Raw genomic sequence first — 16136 nt, 5'->3', positions numbered from 1 at the left:
ATGAGAAATCCATAGCCATCACAGCTTTCATATTGACCTTGTGTCTTGGTTAAGGCTCTGCTTTCTGGATCCCAAAATATATATGGAGTTTGGTATCTAGAGAGTGATTTGGAGACTAAGGGCTAAGCTAGAGGGAGCTGCAAAAGTGGGTCTAGTATGACAGAGTGAAAAGGATAAGGGGTATAGGAATATCCGGTGGGAAATGTGCTTGGAGTCATTGGGAAGTAAGAAAGATATCTTGGAAACTGAAATAAGAAGAAAAAGCATTGAATGAGTATCACTCAGGAGAGAGAAGTGGAAGGCCAAAAAGGCCTATAGAGGATACACATATCTAAGGCAGGACTCTAAATCCTGTATGTGAGTGCATAAAGTGGACATTTGGGCCCTACGTACTGCTTTGAGCACTCAAATGACAGACTGAAAATTTAGCTCACATCGATTTGTTATGAGTCTTTTCATGAGGTTTAGTATAACTACAGTATTTCTGAAATCATTTATTTTTCTTAGCGCCAAAACCCTGGCTCATCTTTCTTTCATCTGTTGTGATGTTTAACATCCACTACTCTGTGCTTTTGATTGATTAGGGTAAGCCCCACCAAGAGTACTGCTCCAGACAGTTGTGATCAGCTGAATGTAAATGGGAGCTTGAACCAAGTTAACTGTTCTTCTCTGGCTTTCTGGGTTTGTGAAAGAAGGGAAGGTAAGAGAGAATTCCGTGGGCTAACCATTCGGGAGGTGTTCATCTTACTCTTCCAGGACAAAAAGCCCTGGCTGAAGTATGACTGTTGCTGTACCATATATTTTTTAGGTTCACATCTGCGTATGGCAAATATATAGGGCCTGATTCTGCCATTTACAAAGGTTGAACTGCTCACAGAGTAGGTACTTGGCACTGTCAGTAAGGGTGACAGAATTGGGCCAAAAGGGAAATTGATCAGTTTAGCTATTGTTCATAAAACGTGCCTGTGGCCCTAGCCAGCTAGTGCTGTGAACGGCACAGCCCTTACAAGCTAAGTGGTGTCAGCCTGGGTCAGTTCTGAAGATGGGAAATCTCTTTACAGCAACAAAACCAAAAGTCGAGGACATGGAGTTGGTGACTCAGTATGAACAGCCTTCTTGTGAAGTGCCAGATTGCATGTTTTATGCTCAGCCCTGATGCATAGCTGCACTGCCACCAGAAGCTCCCTGGGAAGCAGCATTCTGCAGAAAAACATTTCTTTCCAGGGCACCCTGTCAGTGCAGAGGAGGAGGAGAAATGTATTACAGTCCTTTTCAGGGTGCAGCTAACTCCCTCCTCCCCCATGCAATCAGACAGCTCCCCAGAGCACTGAATGCTAAGACCTGGGTAGCCCTAACTCAAACCACTAAACAGTAGTGGTGGATATCCTTACTCCTCCACATGACTGTGTGGGTCTAGTCACAATTAGAATTGAGCAAATAATTGATAATGCTGGTTTGGTGGTTGAACCGAAATCAAATTCAGGTAATTTTGGACTGAAACTAAGGGTATGTCTAGACTACCTGCCGTATTGGCGGGCAGCGATTGATCCAGCGGGGATCGATTTGTCGCTTCTAGTCTAGACATGATAAATTGACCCCCGAGCCCTCTCCCCTCAACTCCTGTACTCCAGCGCTGCAAGAGACGCAAGCAGAGTCGACGGGGGAGCGGCAGCAGTCGACTCACCGTGGTGAAGACACCACAGTAAGTCGATCTAAGTACGTCGACTTCAACTACGTTATTCACGTAGCTGAAGTTGCGTAACTTAGATCGACACCCCTCCACCCCAGTGTAGACCAGGGCTAAGTTTGATTTCTTCTTTGAGTAGTGTCCCTGTGAGTGCTCCACGTTAGGTGTTGGTGCGTCCCTGCGCCGGAGATCGGAGATTTTAGGTTGCAATACTTGTTCGGGGCGCGTGCAGCAGCTGTCTCACGGTGTCGTTGGCACCTCTTGTAGCCTGCGCACAACCCAACCCCCTCAGTTCCTTCTCTACTGTCCTCTGCTGCAGACGCAGCTCAATTGCAGTGCTGCCTCTTTGAAAATCTCTAGAAAAGAAAATAGTTTACATAGTAGTTTTAGCTTAGAGAGTTTGATTAGCCAGTTATTTAAAAAAAAAAGTTTTCTTTTTCTTTCCCTTCAGTTTTAGTTTCTTAGATTAGCAGTAGAAATAGAGTTTTCTTTTAACCAATTTCTACATTTTTCTTCACACTTCCCGTCCCAGTTGCGGGAAAAATCATTGGACACAATGCCGGGCTCACCCGGTTTTAAGAGATGCAACTTTTTTCTGCCATTTTTTTCAGTCGAAACTATTCAAATTCAACTTAAATGTGCAACTTGTTTCAGTGTCCTGAAAAATGCATTTTCTTTGGTGAATTTCTGATTCGCAAAAGAAAATGTCGCCCAGTTCTAGTCACAAGAGGGATAGCTCAGTGGTTTGAGCATTGGCCTGCTAAACCCAGGGTTGTGAGTTCAATCCTTGAGGGGGCCACTTAGGGATCTGGGGCAAAATCAGTACTTGGTCCTGCTAGTGAAGGCAGGGGGCTGGACTTGATGACCTTTCAAGGTCCCTTCCAGGTCTAGGAGATGGGATATCTCCATTATAAAAAAAAAAAAAAAAAAAAAAAATCTAACACTAAGTTGGTACCAAAGCCTAGTACTAAGTGATACTAGGCTTCTGAAGGTGCCTTGAACTCCAGCTAGGGGTCAGGCTTTTAGCCAACTCTTCCTATTCAGAATTGTCAAGCAGCATCTGATTTGCAGCGCTTATCATCCGAACACACAAAACAGAAAAGCAAAGATCATGCTCTGGTAATTATATTTTACAGAAAAGCCTCTGAACTTGAAGTGTTGGATTCAAGGAAATGTCAGACTTGTTTAAGTCAGTCTCCGACTGCCTTTATTTTACTGATCTTGCCACATTTAAATGAGAATGCTGAGGCTGGAGCAAACAAGAGGCTAATAGCATCCGTTTGTATTAAATTTAATAGTCTTGCATTTGATTTATTTACCAAAAGGAGAAACATGACAGCAGTCTAGGAGAATTTAATGCATCCAATCCTATGAACAGAACATGAACTAGACAGACAAGGTCACTTCAGTCTGGATTTTCGGTTGTTAAAGGAAACGATGCCGAAGAACCTGTTTTTTTTTTTCCAAGGCAGAAATGTAAAAAGTCAACAGGTGTGGCTGGCTTTGAAAAATGGTTTGCAGTGACTGCCCATGAGCCAGCAAACAAGCTGTGCTTTGCACTGCTCAGGAAGACCATTGTCAGCCGCTGGAGCTCAGCGGGTCTTTGAGCTGATGGAGGAGCATGTGAGATTCACAGTGTAATTTGAAATGTTCAAAATTTGTGCCCATTTTTGAGCAACATTGTTTCCCTTTCAAAAACATGCAAAACAGTTTGTGTGGTTTTTGCAGCTAAATTTTTGTTTTTGTGAACGCAAGAAATGTGGGGGTGGGAATGGGGGCATGGATATAGCAAAATGAAATTGCAGAATAGCATATTAAAATTGTTCAGGAGTTTTTGTGTAGTCCTAGACAATGAATTGCACTTATTTGAATTGTATTGTTATATGTGTGCCTGTCTTCCTTTCTTCAAGGTGAAGAAACTGCCCTCTACTAGATAGAATGGCAGACCTGCTTGAGTTTGCGTTGATCACATTGTTAAACACAGTCACACAACCTACAGCACTGTGTGTGTGAGAGATTGTGTGGCTGTCTTGGGGTAATCATTTATTTTATTACAAGTGTGACTGTTTCTCAGGTTATTATTGGTGGAATATTATCCTGGTTCCTATCTGGACATAAGCTCTGAGGGGTCGAGATTTTGTATGGATTGACTGTTCGTTGGTGTGAAAGCTGGATACATATATGGAAATAACAGACTAGCAACGTGTGTGATCTTGGTTCCCGGATGTTCAGCTGACCCGTCAGGTCACCCAATGTGTCACTCTCATTCTTTTCCATATGTTTATATTGCCATTAAGATATTTGTTACAAAAGAACAGAGAAATGAGAGCAAGAATTGGTGTCAAATAGTACTCTAAGCCTCAGGTTTGAAACCCCTAGACTCCTAGGAACCACAAGTTTGAATCCCAGCAAGCTTGGCTCAGCCCTTCATTGTTATCAGGTAAGTAAATGGAGATCCATGGGTTTACTGCAGGGGTAGTCAATTATTTCTTGTCAAGGTCCAAATTTCTTGGTCAAGGTATAGTCAAGATCCAGACTCCAGAGAAAATACACTTTTACCTCGATATAACGCGACCCGATATAACACGAATTCGGATGTAAAGCAGTGCTCGGGGGGGGGGGGGAGGCTGCGCACTCCGGTGGATCAAAGCAAGTTCGATATAATGTGGTTTCACCTATAACGTGGTAAGATTTTTTGGCTCCCGAGGACAGCGTTATATCGAGGTAGAGGTGTAATAATAAAAATAATAACAATAATGATAAGTAAATAAAAAGATTTAGAGGTTTGTTCAGAAGCATCTGGTAGTCCGGATTTGGCTTGCGGTCCTCCTATTGACTACCCCTGGTTTACTGTGTGTCAGTTTTTTAGATGAAGTCTTTAAAGCAAAGGTCCTGTCTGATGTGCATTGACATGAAGGGCTACTCTTTCCATATGCAGAAAATTTGAGTGCTATTGCTTGCTGTTCCTCAGAGCCCCCATCTTGCCCAGTGAGGGAAAGTGTAGTACAGGGATTCGATCTGTAAAATGCAAAGAGAAAGTTATGGATGCTTTTCTAAAAATCTTTCAGGTGACAGCATGTTTTGGAAGTATTCCCGAAGGCTGCTCACTAAGCCTTTAGGGGGAGACACATATTCATCCTTGGAGTTTGCTCTGTCAGCCTGTATTTTAAAAGCAGATTGCTCTGGAGTCACCTACTGGGGAAAGCGTTACATACCAGTCGCTGGTAAAGAACTGATCTTCAGCAAAAACAGACAGGATGCTGTGTACCTGAGGAGTGGTAATTGTCTTCTTGTTAGTGCTATATATTAAGAAAAGGATAATGCTATAGCATTGTAAATTTGTGCATGGAAAAAGAAATGAAGGCGTTGCTGATTACTTTTTAGTTGTTTGTTTATTTTTCTGTATTCCTTGGAAGTTTGGAACTGAAATGGAAAAAAATAAAATAATTCCTATAAAGCATGTTGACAGTATACATTTAAAGTTTAATATATCAAGCAAGTTTACTATATTATATTTCAAGGTAACTTGGCATTTTGTCCTTATTTTTCTTTTTTTAAAAAGTGATTTAAATTTTCAAGATATGCCAAAAATGGAAGCTAAATTTAGATGTGTGGTTTTTTTTAAATTACTTTCAGCTTGCAGCAAAGGACATTATGGTGCCTATTGTCAAAAGAAATGCCCCACCTGTCTCAATCATACCGTGTGCAATAGACTCACAGGGCTGTGTGATGGTACAGTGACATGTCAAGAAAGGAAGAAATTAGAACTCTGTGAATACCGTAAGTACTGCAGCTGAGGAAAAATCAGGCATTTTTTCCTGCTGAAGTTGGATATTTTGATGTGGATTATATGAATAGGTTCTGTTGACATTGAGAGAGTCTGTTTGGTGGAGTCCATTTAGCAGGATTTAGGGGTTTATGATCGGTGGGTGGGTGGGAGTGGGGAGTGGTGTCACTCCTAGTGACTTGAATGAGCTTTGGATCAGACCGTTATTGGCTCCGACTCAAGAAAGCATATCCATTTGGGAAAGCATGTAAGTATGTTAACGAGACTTAAACACATGCTTAAAGTTAATGTTATGCATCTGTTTAGGTGCTTTTCTGAATAGTGATGGACTTAAGCATGTGCCTCAGCGCTTTCTTCAATGTGAACCATTTTCAGTAAACATATTGACTGCCTAATTTTGTTAAAGCACCAAGAGACTGGCGCTCTGGGTGCAAAATAAGTTATCAAAGGTGTACTGTGTGCCTTTCTTTAAAAACCATATATGGCTTGGTTGGGCAACTTTACTGATTTCATCCCAGGGTATGAAATCACACTGCTCTAAAATAATATATGATTGTTAGGGGTAATGCCAGCATTTACTATAGAGGGAGTAGGAAAACAAATATCTGTGATTTTTCTATGTTTTGTCATGTTTTAGTCACTTGACAGCACTTTATTTACATTCAGTCCCCCTCATTCCTTAGCTCTGGGAGATTCCACTGTTATTAATGGGGGTTTTACACAATGACAAGGGATAGAAAAAAATGTAGACCATAGTAATATGTTATTGTAAAGCCACTAAATTTATCATGGGGGTTTAGAAGCAAGGGCAACGTCTCTACCTGAAACTACTCTTGGCATTTTTTTTAAATGGACTGTTAAGTTGACACTGTCTCTTTAAGGTCCCTTGTAATGACTGTGATATCACAGGATTGGCAAAGGAGGAAAAATAATAGGAAAAAAAGGGAATTTTTTTCCTTTCCTGTTCCCTCTTACTTTTCTACTTTGCATGATTTCTCAGAATGGAAAAATGCCTCCATAAATTAACATCAGCAATTGTTTTAAATATTTTTAAAGAGTCAACTACTATCTAACAAGATACAAAAAGGCACCTTTTAGTGGCCTGCTAATAAAACACCAGAGTGACTAAAGCAAACCACAACTAATGGGCTACTGAAATAGACTTTGTCCTGTATTATGGTATGCTACATGCACATAACATACTACAGTTATATAGGAAATCATGTGCAATATGTCTTTAAGTTGCAAACAACTATATAATATCTTTTCCTGCTTAATAGTGCATAGTGTGTGTTACACCTTTAATTTGTGTGTCTGCATGTTTCAAAAAGGCCTTACAAGCAAGTTCTGTTTTGCCTCTTGGAAGTACTGGAATGGAAATTGTTACTATGTTCCTCCATATGGGATACTGAATAAGAGCGAAGCAGAGTTCATGTGCAGTCGGTTCCAAGGGGCACAACTGATAAAATTAAACAACACAGAAGAACAGGTCAGTCATGAGTATCGGATTGTTAATAGTTAATGAAGAGGTGCTGTTGAGGTTTTCGCTAGTCTTTACATTTGTATTGCTTTGCATTCCATTGTGTCTGAAACTTTGAAATAATATTAATCTCAACGTACTGGATCCCTTTTATCTTCTTAAAAACACTGATTAGTTTTTCTTTTATGTATTTTATGAATCACATGCCAACCCTTGTTCTTTCACTCATTTATTTGTGTGCCAACATCAGCTTCCATTTCTTTTTCACCCCCATCCATAGTTCTGTGATGCCAGGATTTCTGGAGATAGGGTTTGTTATCTTGTAATCCATCAGCCAGCTGGCTGGATATGAAATAACACATCACAAACTGTACTTAAATTGTAAGCTTTTGGGGGCAGAAACCATCTTCTTGTTCTGTTTGGACAGTGCTTAAGCACAATGGAGTCCTACTTCATGACTGGGTCTCCGACATGCTAGCATAATATAAATAATAATAATACTGAGCTAAAGCTAGAGGTCTTATTCAGGTAAAGTCCCACTTGATGTCAATGGGAGTTTAGCCTGAGTAGGGACAGAATAAAAACTAAACAAGGATCTCAAGATTTAGCTATGTAGGTCCTACATCAGGAGTGGTTATTTTTTAATTTGTCTTCAATTTCTCAACAACTGAATAGTGGATTTTTGCAAAAGTTCGTCCCTGGAGATAGAACCAAGTCAGGGAGAGCAGAAGACACGATGAAGTCCACTAGAAACCTCACCATACAGTTATCTGGTAGTGGTTAAACGATACTGTGGGGATGGGCACTATAGACAGAAGTGAGATAGTGCTGGGATGTGGAGAACATTCGTACCCAACTAGAGCCATTGTAAAGTAAGTCAAAATTGGCCCTCAACTGCTTGACAGCACCCTTTTAACAATAGATACCAGGTATAATACTTCATTATGTACTTGTAACTAATGTTTGCTTTGAACACTGGTGAACAGCTACACATAGTTAAACCTGCTCCCATTTAAACCTATAGCAAAACTCTACTTGATTTCAATAGGAGCAGAATTGAGTTCTTAATATGTCAAACTAGTTCTCAATACCAGTTAAAAAGAGAATCCAAGAGTAATGGGCCAAATCCTCAGCTGGAAATGTGTCCACATAGATACCATTCATCCAAAGAAATGAGGCTGTGTTTGATGGTTAACGATTGCGTTTGTGTATGTATTTTAGCCACAATGTATGTCCCAACACTGCTTCTGCTAATTCCTTGCAGAGATGGATAGCTAAAGTCATCACTAGAAAAAGCTGGCTTGGCAGCCTGAGCTATAAACTCCAGTCAAACTCCTGGATCATGCCTGATGGAGATAGAGCAGCGCCTCGTTGGTAAAATAAGCAGTTCCCATTTCTCATTCTGTTCACCTTTCCTTTATTTTAGGGTGATAAGATCATGGGGGAGTTGGTCTTGGCCATATTTCAGATATTTAAATATATTCACCCTATAAAGAGAAATAAATCTCTGCTTTTTGAGGGCTCAGTTCTGCTGTCCTTATGCAGATTGTCCCAAAATTCAGGCTCTGTACTCTGCCCTTCAGTGTAGCTGGCATGAATACACACCTCCCTAAACCAATATTTTGAGGTCCATGGTATTAGTTTCGTGGCTGCTGGGTCTGTGAGATACTAAGCCATGTGACAAACTGCAACTGTGTTATTTGGTTTTATTGCTGTGGATTGAGCAAATACCTTATAAAGAATCCCATCAGGAACACACGGCTGCAGAATGATCTCCCATGATGAGGTGAGATTACTAATTGCCTTTTGACCTGATTTATTGTGTCTTTTCCACAAGGCATTGTTGAATATTTTGATCAGAGTGGACTGAAAGTTCTGTGCAAACTGCAGCTGTGGTCTAAGGTGCCAGCTGCTTTTGGAAAAGGAAATCCTTCATATTGACTCCACTCTGGATGCATTTGCCTTGAGATGGTTACAGTATTTGGCTGGGAAAGGACAGTACGATAACAAATGAGTGAAACTGATCTCGTAGTCTCTGTTCAAGCATTTCAGACAGTTATAGGGCCATATGGAGCTATGTCAACTTATACCAACTGGGGGTCTGTCCTGTCTTTTTATACAAGGTGATGGTGGTGGCTATTCTGAGTGCAGTCAGTGGTGAATGATGGGGATTTAATACAGCTGTCTTGTTTTTCACACATGACCTTTGTACCCTGAAATCTTGGGGGATTCTGATTGTCAGAAGATTTTGGAAAAATCATTTTTTGCACCTTCCTGTGCAAGCACAGAAAGTAAAATTTTGAAAGGTATATGAAGCTGATACAAGTGTGAACCTGCGGGCATGATCAAGGCCATGACAGCTAATGTATTTAATTAACTAACTAAGGGTAGTGATTGATTTAGATTTCTTTCCAATTGTGCCTATTAAAAGTGCTCTAGGCCTAGTCCATGGGTTAAAAAGTGACAGTGGAAACACACTCCACCCATCTTCCCCCCGAACCTCTTCCCAATACCCCAACCAACTCTACGTCCTTCATCTCTTACCCTTTTCCTCCCCCCTCCCCGAGGAGCGGCATGGGAATACAGATGAGATGTGTGTTTGAAGCGACTTTCGCTCATGAGTTGGAAATGCAGTCTCATGTAAAAGTGAGCTCCACTGCTTTGTTTTGCTTTGCAGGGGTTTCAAAGCAGTTCAAGATTTGTGTGTGCAGATTGAACCCGTATCTGGAACCTTCATTTCCTTTGCCTGCTCTGAACGGGCTTCGTGGATCTGCAAGGGAGCCCCAGGTGAGAGCGCGCCCTGCTGTTTTTAACAGCCCTCCCCATGCTGCGCCGTGTAAAGTGACATACCAGAGGGGTGCCTGAGGTGCAGCTTTCCAAAGCTTGTCTGCTGCTCCACGCCCTGAGCAGGATTCCTCTCCCTCTGCAGGAACTGCCTGCACCCAGCCAGAGTCTTGGGTTGGTATAGCGAGGATACCCAATGTGTTTTACAAGACACACCAGCCTCTATGCACCCCTGATCCTGGACTGTGGGCATCTCTACAGTGCAGGTGGCAGTGGGATCACACTTGTGTAGATGTACCAACACTAACCTAGCGAGTGTGGCTAAAAAGAAGCAGTAGCACAGGCTAGACAAGCTCATTGAGAACCGTGGGTATGTTCTAGTGTTGCTAGTACGTGCCAGTGCCACCACACCTTCCCTGCTATTTTGAGCGGTGCTAGCTAGATTAAAGCTAGTGCAGGCTTACCTACTCAAGCTGCATTCACCCCTCTGCGTGCACTGTAGATGTACCTTGGTGTGCTGGCTCAGCATCCTAGCATATATTACACCGACTGCCAACATTCCAAAGAAGCTGGGATCAGTGAGGTGTAGGGAACCCTTGGCCGCACTTTGTACAATGAAGATGAAGCTGTGTAGGACCAGCTATGTTGCTCTTATGCCATCAGAAGTTTGGGGTGATCTTTGCATGCATGGCCTGCTATGCCAGCTTTAGGTAAGACCCAAGTGCATCAGCAGTTCGGCACAAAGCCGCCTCACATCATCCTACAATCTGGGCCACTAATTTACAAATTCAGGCCCAATCAATGGGGCTATATTCTGTGCTGACTTAGATCCTGAGTAATGCCATTATAGCCAGTGGGGCTGGAGGGGAGTAGGGGAAACCAGTGCAGAATTGGTCCAGAACCATGTCCTAGGTTTAGCATCTTTGCTCTTTTTCCCTGTTTGTTTTGCCAGTTCCTGGAGCGCTGGATTCCACGTATAAATGGTGGACAACGTTGACCTCGTCCCTTTTAGTTTCAGTTTTCGTAGTTGTCGTGAGTGTGTTTGTTACATTTAAAGCTGCCCTGTGGAGAAGACAAGTGCTGGTAGAAAAGACTGATGGGAAAGAGCAGAGAAGTAAAGTGGAGATGGACAACTTGGCTTCCTGGGACAAAAAGGCCCTCAAGTCTGAAAGGAGCAACCTCTTGAATTAGGGTGTAGTGTTTGTGGGCTCTGAAGGCAGTCTCATCCCATCCTCTGTGGATTGAAGATTTGGCTTTGAGGAAGAGGTTTGAAGTAGGGGAAACAGGAGTTAGAGCACAATAACAGATACAGAAATATTTAACTTGAAATTTGTTGAATGTCTTAATTGATTTTTTTAGTGTTTTAATCTTTCTCTGAGCTCCCACCCTCTCTAGTGACTCTATAGTCTGTCATAAGCAGGATCTGTCAGATGACACAGCACTACTTTCAGCAAAGCAGAACATCCCTAGAACATGACTAGTCAAATGCAAGATGATTTAAGGAAATGTATTTCACTCTGAGAAGTTTTCATCTGTGTTATTTCTTCTTTAAGCAGTTCAATAAACTCTCAAATAGAAAACATGGTTTTGCTTGCTAGATGATTTTGCAGCTGTTTGGGGTTTTTAAAGCTGCAAGAAGGGTTAATGGACTCTAATACATTCAGCCTTTTGCATCATATTATCAAATACTATAAGGCCAGATTCAGAGCAGGTGATGTAACTCCACTGAATTCTTCTGTGTGTGTCTTGGTGCTTCATTTCTCCAGTTTACACAGCTAAGGACCTGGTCCTCAGCATTAAACACACTTGGTCAATGGCACAGTACTTAATATTTGTGAACCAAATTCTGCTGTCAGTTACAGACCTTTAACTCAATGATGAACATGGCTCTGAGCAGAATTTGAGCCCTTGTATTATTTATGCGGTATGGGTCGAAAGCTGAAGTCCCTTAATCAGGAAGAACTCATTGATATGAGTGGAAGTTTTTTCCTGACTAAGGGCTTCAAGACTGTTTTAAATACACTGGTGCCAGTTTCCCTCCCACACCAATTTTATGCAGCTGTAACTCTGGTGATATTAGCGGAGTTACTTCTGACTGCCAGCAACGTGAGAGGAGAATCAGTCCCACTCTGCATAAGTAACAGAAAGTAACAGAAACAGACTGACAAAACCATCAAGAACCAAAGCAGCAGAGAGGCTGAAATTGATTAATATAACAGTAGGAAAGTGAGCGCAAACTGTCAGATTCAAGGATATGCTGACCTTTATCATAGAAACAAGGTGATACTGAGGACAAAACCTCATGTTTACATAAGGACATTTTCCTAAGGGATCTCGGTGTTCTGTTCTATAATTACCTATTTAATATTTTGCTGATCTGAACCACAGAGCATGACCAAGTTAATATGACTGTGCTTCGTGTAAAATAAAGCTACTGGACATCTGCAGTTTCCACCTCTCAAACATTAATTAACTGAAAAGTCCAAACAAGCCTAAATCTGTATTATCAGCTCATTGGTATCCATAGCACTGAAAAAATGTCACTCAGCCCATTAGCGCTACTTAGATAGCATCTATAAATACACTTCTGAGAACACCTTGCATGTATAATGCATAAAGAGTCAAGTTTGGAAGAAGAAGAGTAGGGGAGCATCTACCATTGCCTCTTTCTGCAAAGGCTTCCAAAAACAAGTGAAGAGTTTTCTGCTAGAATTCCTGGACAGTAGAGATGTTACATTCGCGTGCATTGAGGACACTGAACAATGGAATATCCTGAGTGAAATCAAAAGGGAAAATTCCTAAACTGTAATGGAGGGTGAGATGTATAAAACTTTATGGCAAATGAACCTTTAAAAATAAAAGTCCAATCAGAAATACGGGCCAGCATGGGAGTCTGCCCCATGCTGTTCCAAGGAAGAGCATTCGGATGATTATTCACTTTGAAAGTGCAGCTTTCTCATCTTAAAGGGGAAATTTATGTGCAAAATTAGAATTGTGCAGAGTACTGTCTAACTAGAGGCCTAAGATCCATGCTGCAATCAGCAGGAGTTGGTTCAGCACTAAAGCATTGTCTTTTTCATGTCAGTGGGAATGCTTAAGTGCCTCTTTTCTAGTCTTTCATTCTCTATTTAAAGACCCAGAAAAGAAATCTGCATAGTTTTTCAAAGGGTACAGATTGAGCTTATAAATGGTGAAAGGAAAGTAGGAAAATGGTAGTTTTCCTAGAGGCTAGAAGTGTAAAAGTCGTCTTGTCCCCTGAGCCTCTGGTTTCCTCATAAATGTTAATACAGGACTTCATTTGTGCAGAGCTTTATTTACGTGAGTAGGATCTGCAAGACTGGGCCCTGGATCAAGTCTGTGAACACAGCAGTCTGGCAACCTGGAAAATGAGACATTTTTGGTGAAATCTTGGCCCTTTTGTTGTCAGAGGCAAGCAAAACTTGCAGTGAGTTCACTGGAGCCAGGGTTTCAAAGCTCAGTGTTTTTTTCTGAAATAATAGGCAGCAGGTTTGAAACAAATGAAGTCAGTCTGTGGAACTCTTTACCAGAGGATGTCGTGAAGGCCAAGACTATAACAGGGTTCAAAAAAGAACTAGATAAGTTCATGGAGGATAGGTCCATCAATGGGTATTAGCCAGAATGGGTGTCCCTAGCTTCTGTTTGCCGGAAGCTGGGAATGGGCGACAGGGGATGGATCACTTGATGATTACCTGTTTTGTTCATTCCCTCTGGGGCACCTGGCATTGGCCACTGTCGGAAGACAGGATACTGGGCTAGATGGACCTTTGGTCTAACCCAGTATGGTCGCTCTTATGTTTTTATGTTTCTGACAAAGCTCAATCCCACAAGATGGCCTCAGCTCCCAAGCCCTATTGGCTTCAGTGGGAATCAGTCACAGAATCGGGCCCTTTTAACAATTTGGTATAAATGTATTGTAATAATCACAACGAAAAATCAACCAACCAACCATAGTTTTAAATTGTTTATATTCAAAACAGCCATGGTCAGTGAAACTCACTGCCAAAAGCTTTGAAAGGCCTTTATTCAGACCAAAGATCGGAGTGTTTGTTTTTGACTTTGGCAGCATTTCACATGATCTGCTGAAGACAATGGCTCCCTTATATCTTTTCAAACTCAGCCCTGTAGCTTCGGAGAAGGAAACTTCCTTCATGATTCAGTTTTTAAACAAATCTCATGTCTTGTGACTTTGAGGGTTCTTCAGAGAGAGAATAGATTATCCCATTGTTTTTTCGGCATTGTTTATTAACAAACGAGCATCTAATGGCCCAGATCACTCAGGAGCAGATAAACATTTTTTTTTTCAAAATGCTGGGCTGGAATAAATGGATATATCTTCATTGGAGTCAGTGGAGTTACACCACCTGAGGATTTGACCCACTGAGGGACCCCGCTCCCTGCTGTGGAATAACATACTCATGAGGATCAATCAGAGGCATTTGTAAGCAGATCTGCTGCTGTCTGAAGCTCCCCATAGTTGAGCTCTGTGGGACCAGCAAAGGGAACAGATTTCATAGGCGGCCCATCCTGGTAGGTTTGAACCACAAGTAGCAGACATTGGCGTGATCAGTCACCACACTTTGTGACAATACTACTACTTGATTGAGATACCAGGTGTGTGTCGAGGGAGAGGTGTGGCTGGGAGTCGGGGAGCATTAGAATCAACTCCTGGATCTTGTCTTATTCTTCAGGCAGCACAAGGTTAGCCCCAGTGACAAGTATAGCTTTGGACAACATTGACCCCTTGTGGGCAGTGAGAGAATAGCATTGTCAGTTTCTGAAAGGAGACTGGATGAGATCTCCAGGAGTGGAAGAATAACAAAAGCAACATAGGGATAGGACCAGGGCCGGCTCCAGGGTTTTGGCCGCCCCAAGCAGACCAAAAAAAAAAAGCCGCGATCGCGATCTGCGGCGGCAATTCGGCAGGAGGTCATTTGCTCCGAGGCGGAGTGAGGGACCGTTGGCCGAATTGCTACCGAATAGCTGGACGTGCCGCCCCTCTCCCGAGTGGCAAGCTGGTGCCTGGAGCCGGCCCTGGATAGGACCTTTTTTCATAGGTGCCGACTCTGTGAGAAAAAAATAGTGGGTGCTCAGCACCCACTGGCAGCCCCAAGGATCAGCTCCTCCCCCTCCCCCACAGCCCTCCCGCCCACCACAATCAGCTGTTCAGTGGTGTGCCAGAGGCGCTGAGGGGAAGGGAGAAGAGCTGGGGCAGGAAGAGGTGGCGGGAGGGGCAGGGGTGGACAGGAAGGGGTGGAAGTGGAATCTTGGGGGAAGGGGTGAAGTGGGAGTGGGGCCTGGGGCGGAGCAGGGGGTGTCGAGCACCCTTCAGGAAGTTGGCACCTCTGCCTTTGCTGCTCAGGGAGGAGCATTAAGAGGGGCTAAATGAAGGACTCACCAAACACAGGTTAACATTCTTAAAATTGGTTAGGTAAATCTATATGCTCTTCATGTCAGAGGTGGGGAGCATTCAAAACTCCAACTTCATTGGAAGTTGAAAATGCTGAGCATGTCTGAAAAGTCAGGCCTTTAGGGCAATAGGAAGGGTTGGCAGGTTTTCAGCAATACACTTAAAAGAAAAAAACAGATATTTGGAAGAAATATCACATTAAACATCCATGACCCAACAATTGTGCTAAATGGGTTAAGTTTTGCAGGACCTGGAATTCCAGGATCATTTTGTTTTACAGCATTTGAAATTTTTTAAAACATCAAGATTTTAATAGGACAGCAACTTAATTTTGGACCCAGTCCTGCAAATCATAGACCTTAAGGTCAGAAGGGACCATTATGATCGTCTAGTCTGATCTCCTGAACAACGCAGGCCACAGAATCTCACCTACCCACTCCTGTAACAAACCCCTAACCTATGTCTGAGCTACTGAAGTCCTCAAATTGTAGTTTAAAGACTTCAAGGTGCAGAGAATCCTCCAGCAAGTGACCAGTGTCCCATGCTGCAGAGGAAGGCGAAAACCCCCCCAGGGCCTCTGCCAATCTGCCCTGGAGGAAAATTCCTTCCCGACCGCAAATATGGCGATCAGCTAAACCCTGAGCATGTGGGCAAAACTCACCAGCCAGACACCCAGGAAAGAATTCTCTGTAGTAACTCAGATTCCACCCCATCTAACATCCCATCACTGGCCGCGGTTCGCCGCTCCAGGCCAATGGGGGCTGCAGGAAGTGGCACAGGCTGAGGGACATGCTGGCCGCCCTTCCTGCAGCCCCCATTGGTCTGGAGCGGTGAACCGCGGCCAGTGGGAGCCGTGATTGACCGAACCTGTGGACGCAGCAGGTAAACAAACCGGCCCGGCCCGCCGGGGCTTTCCCTGAACAAGTGGTGGCCCTAGTTTTGAGAACCACTGCCTACTGCAGCAGCATGA

At 42.9% G+C, this 16136-nt stretch overlaps 1 protein-coding gene across 2 annotated transcripts in view; it reads left to right on the top strand.

The window, feature by feature from the left end:
- Positions 1-11057, top strand: part of LOC101933261 (uncharacterized) — an 81813-nt gene extending 70756 nt beyond the window's left edge. The window contains exons 39-45 of one of the 2 annotated variants that reach the window (XM_065554954.1): positions 585-700; positions 4756-4965; positions 5324-5467; positions 6806-6963; positions 8219-8328; positions 9632-9741; positions 10691-11057. In XM_065554954.1, coding sequence (XP_065411026.1) covers positions 585-700; positions 4756-4965; positions 5324-5467; positions 6806-6963; positions 8219-8328; positions 9632-9741; positions 10691-10929 — 1087 coding nt within the window. In that variant the 3' untranslated portion in view covers positions 10930-11057. Of the gene's footprint in view, positions 1-584; positions 701-4755; positions 4966-5323; positions 5468-6805; positions 6964-8218; positions 8329-9631; positions 9742-10690 lie in introns of those variants that run through there. The other variant, XM_065554955.1, reaches the window with a different exon arrangement.
- Positions 11058-16136: the final 5079 nt, after the last annotated feature.

This window comes from Chrysemys picta, chromosome 8 (genome assembly GCF_011386835.1).
Source record: "Chrysemys picta bellii isolate R12L10 chromosome 8, ASM1138683v2, whole genome shotgun sequence".
In the NCBI taxonomy this organism is placed as follows: domain Eukaryota; kingdom Metazoa; phylum Chordata; order Testudines; family Emydidae; genus Chrysemys; species Chrysemys picta.
Note: the sequence above shows the minus strand (reverse complement) of the source record. Positions and strands in the feature narration are given on the sequence as shown.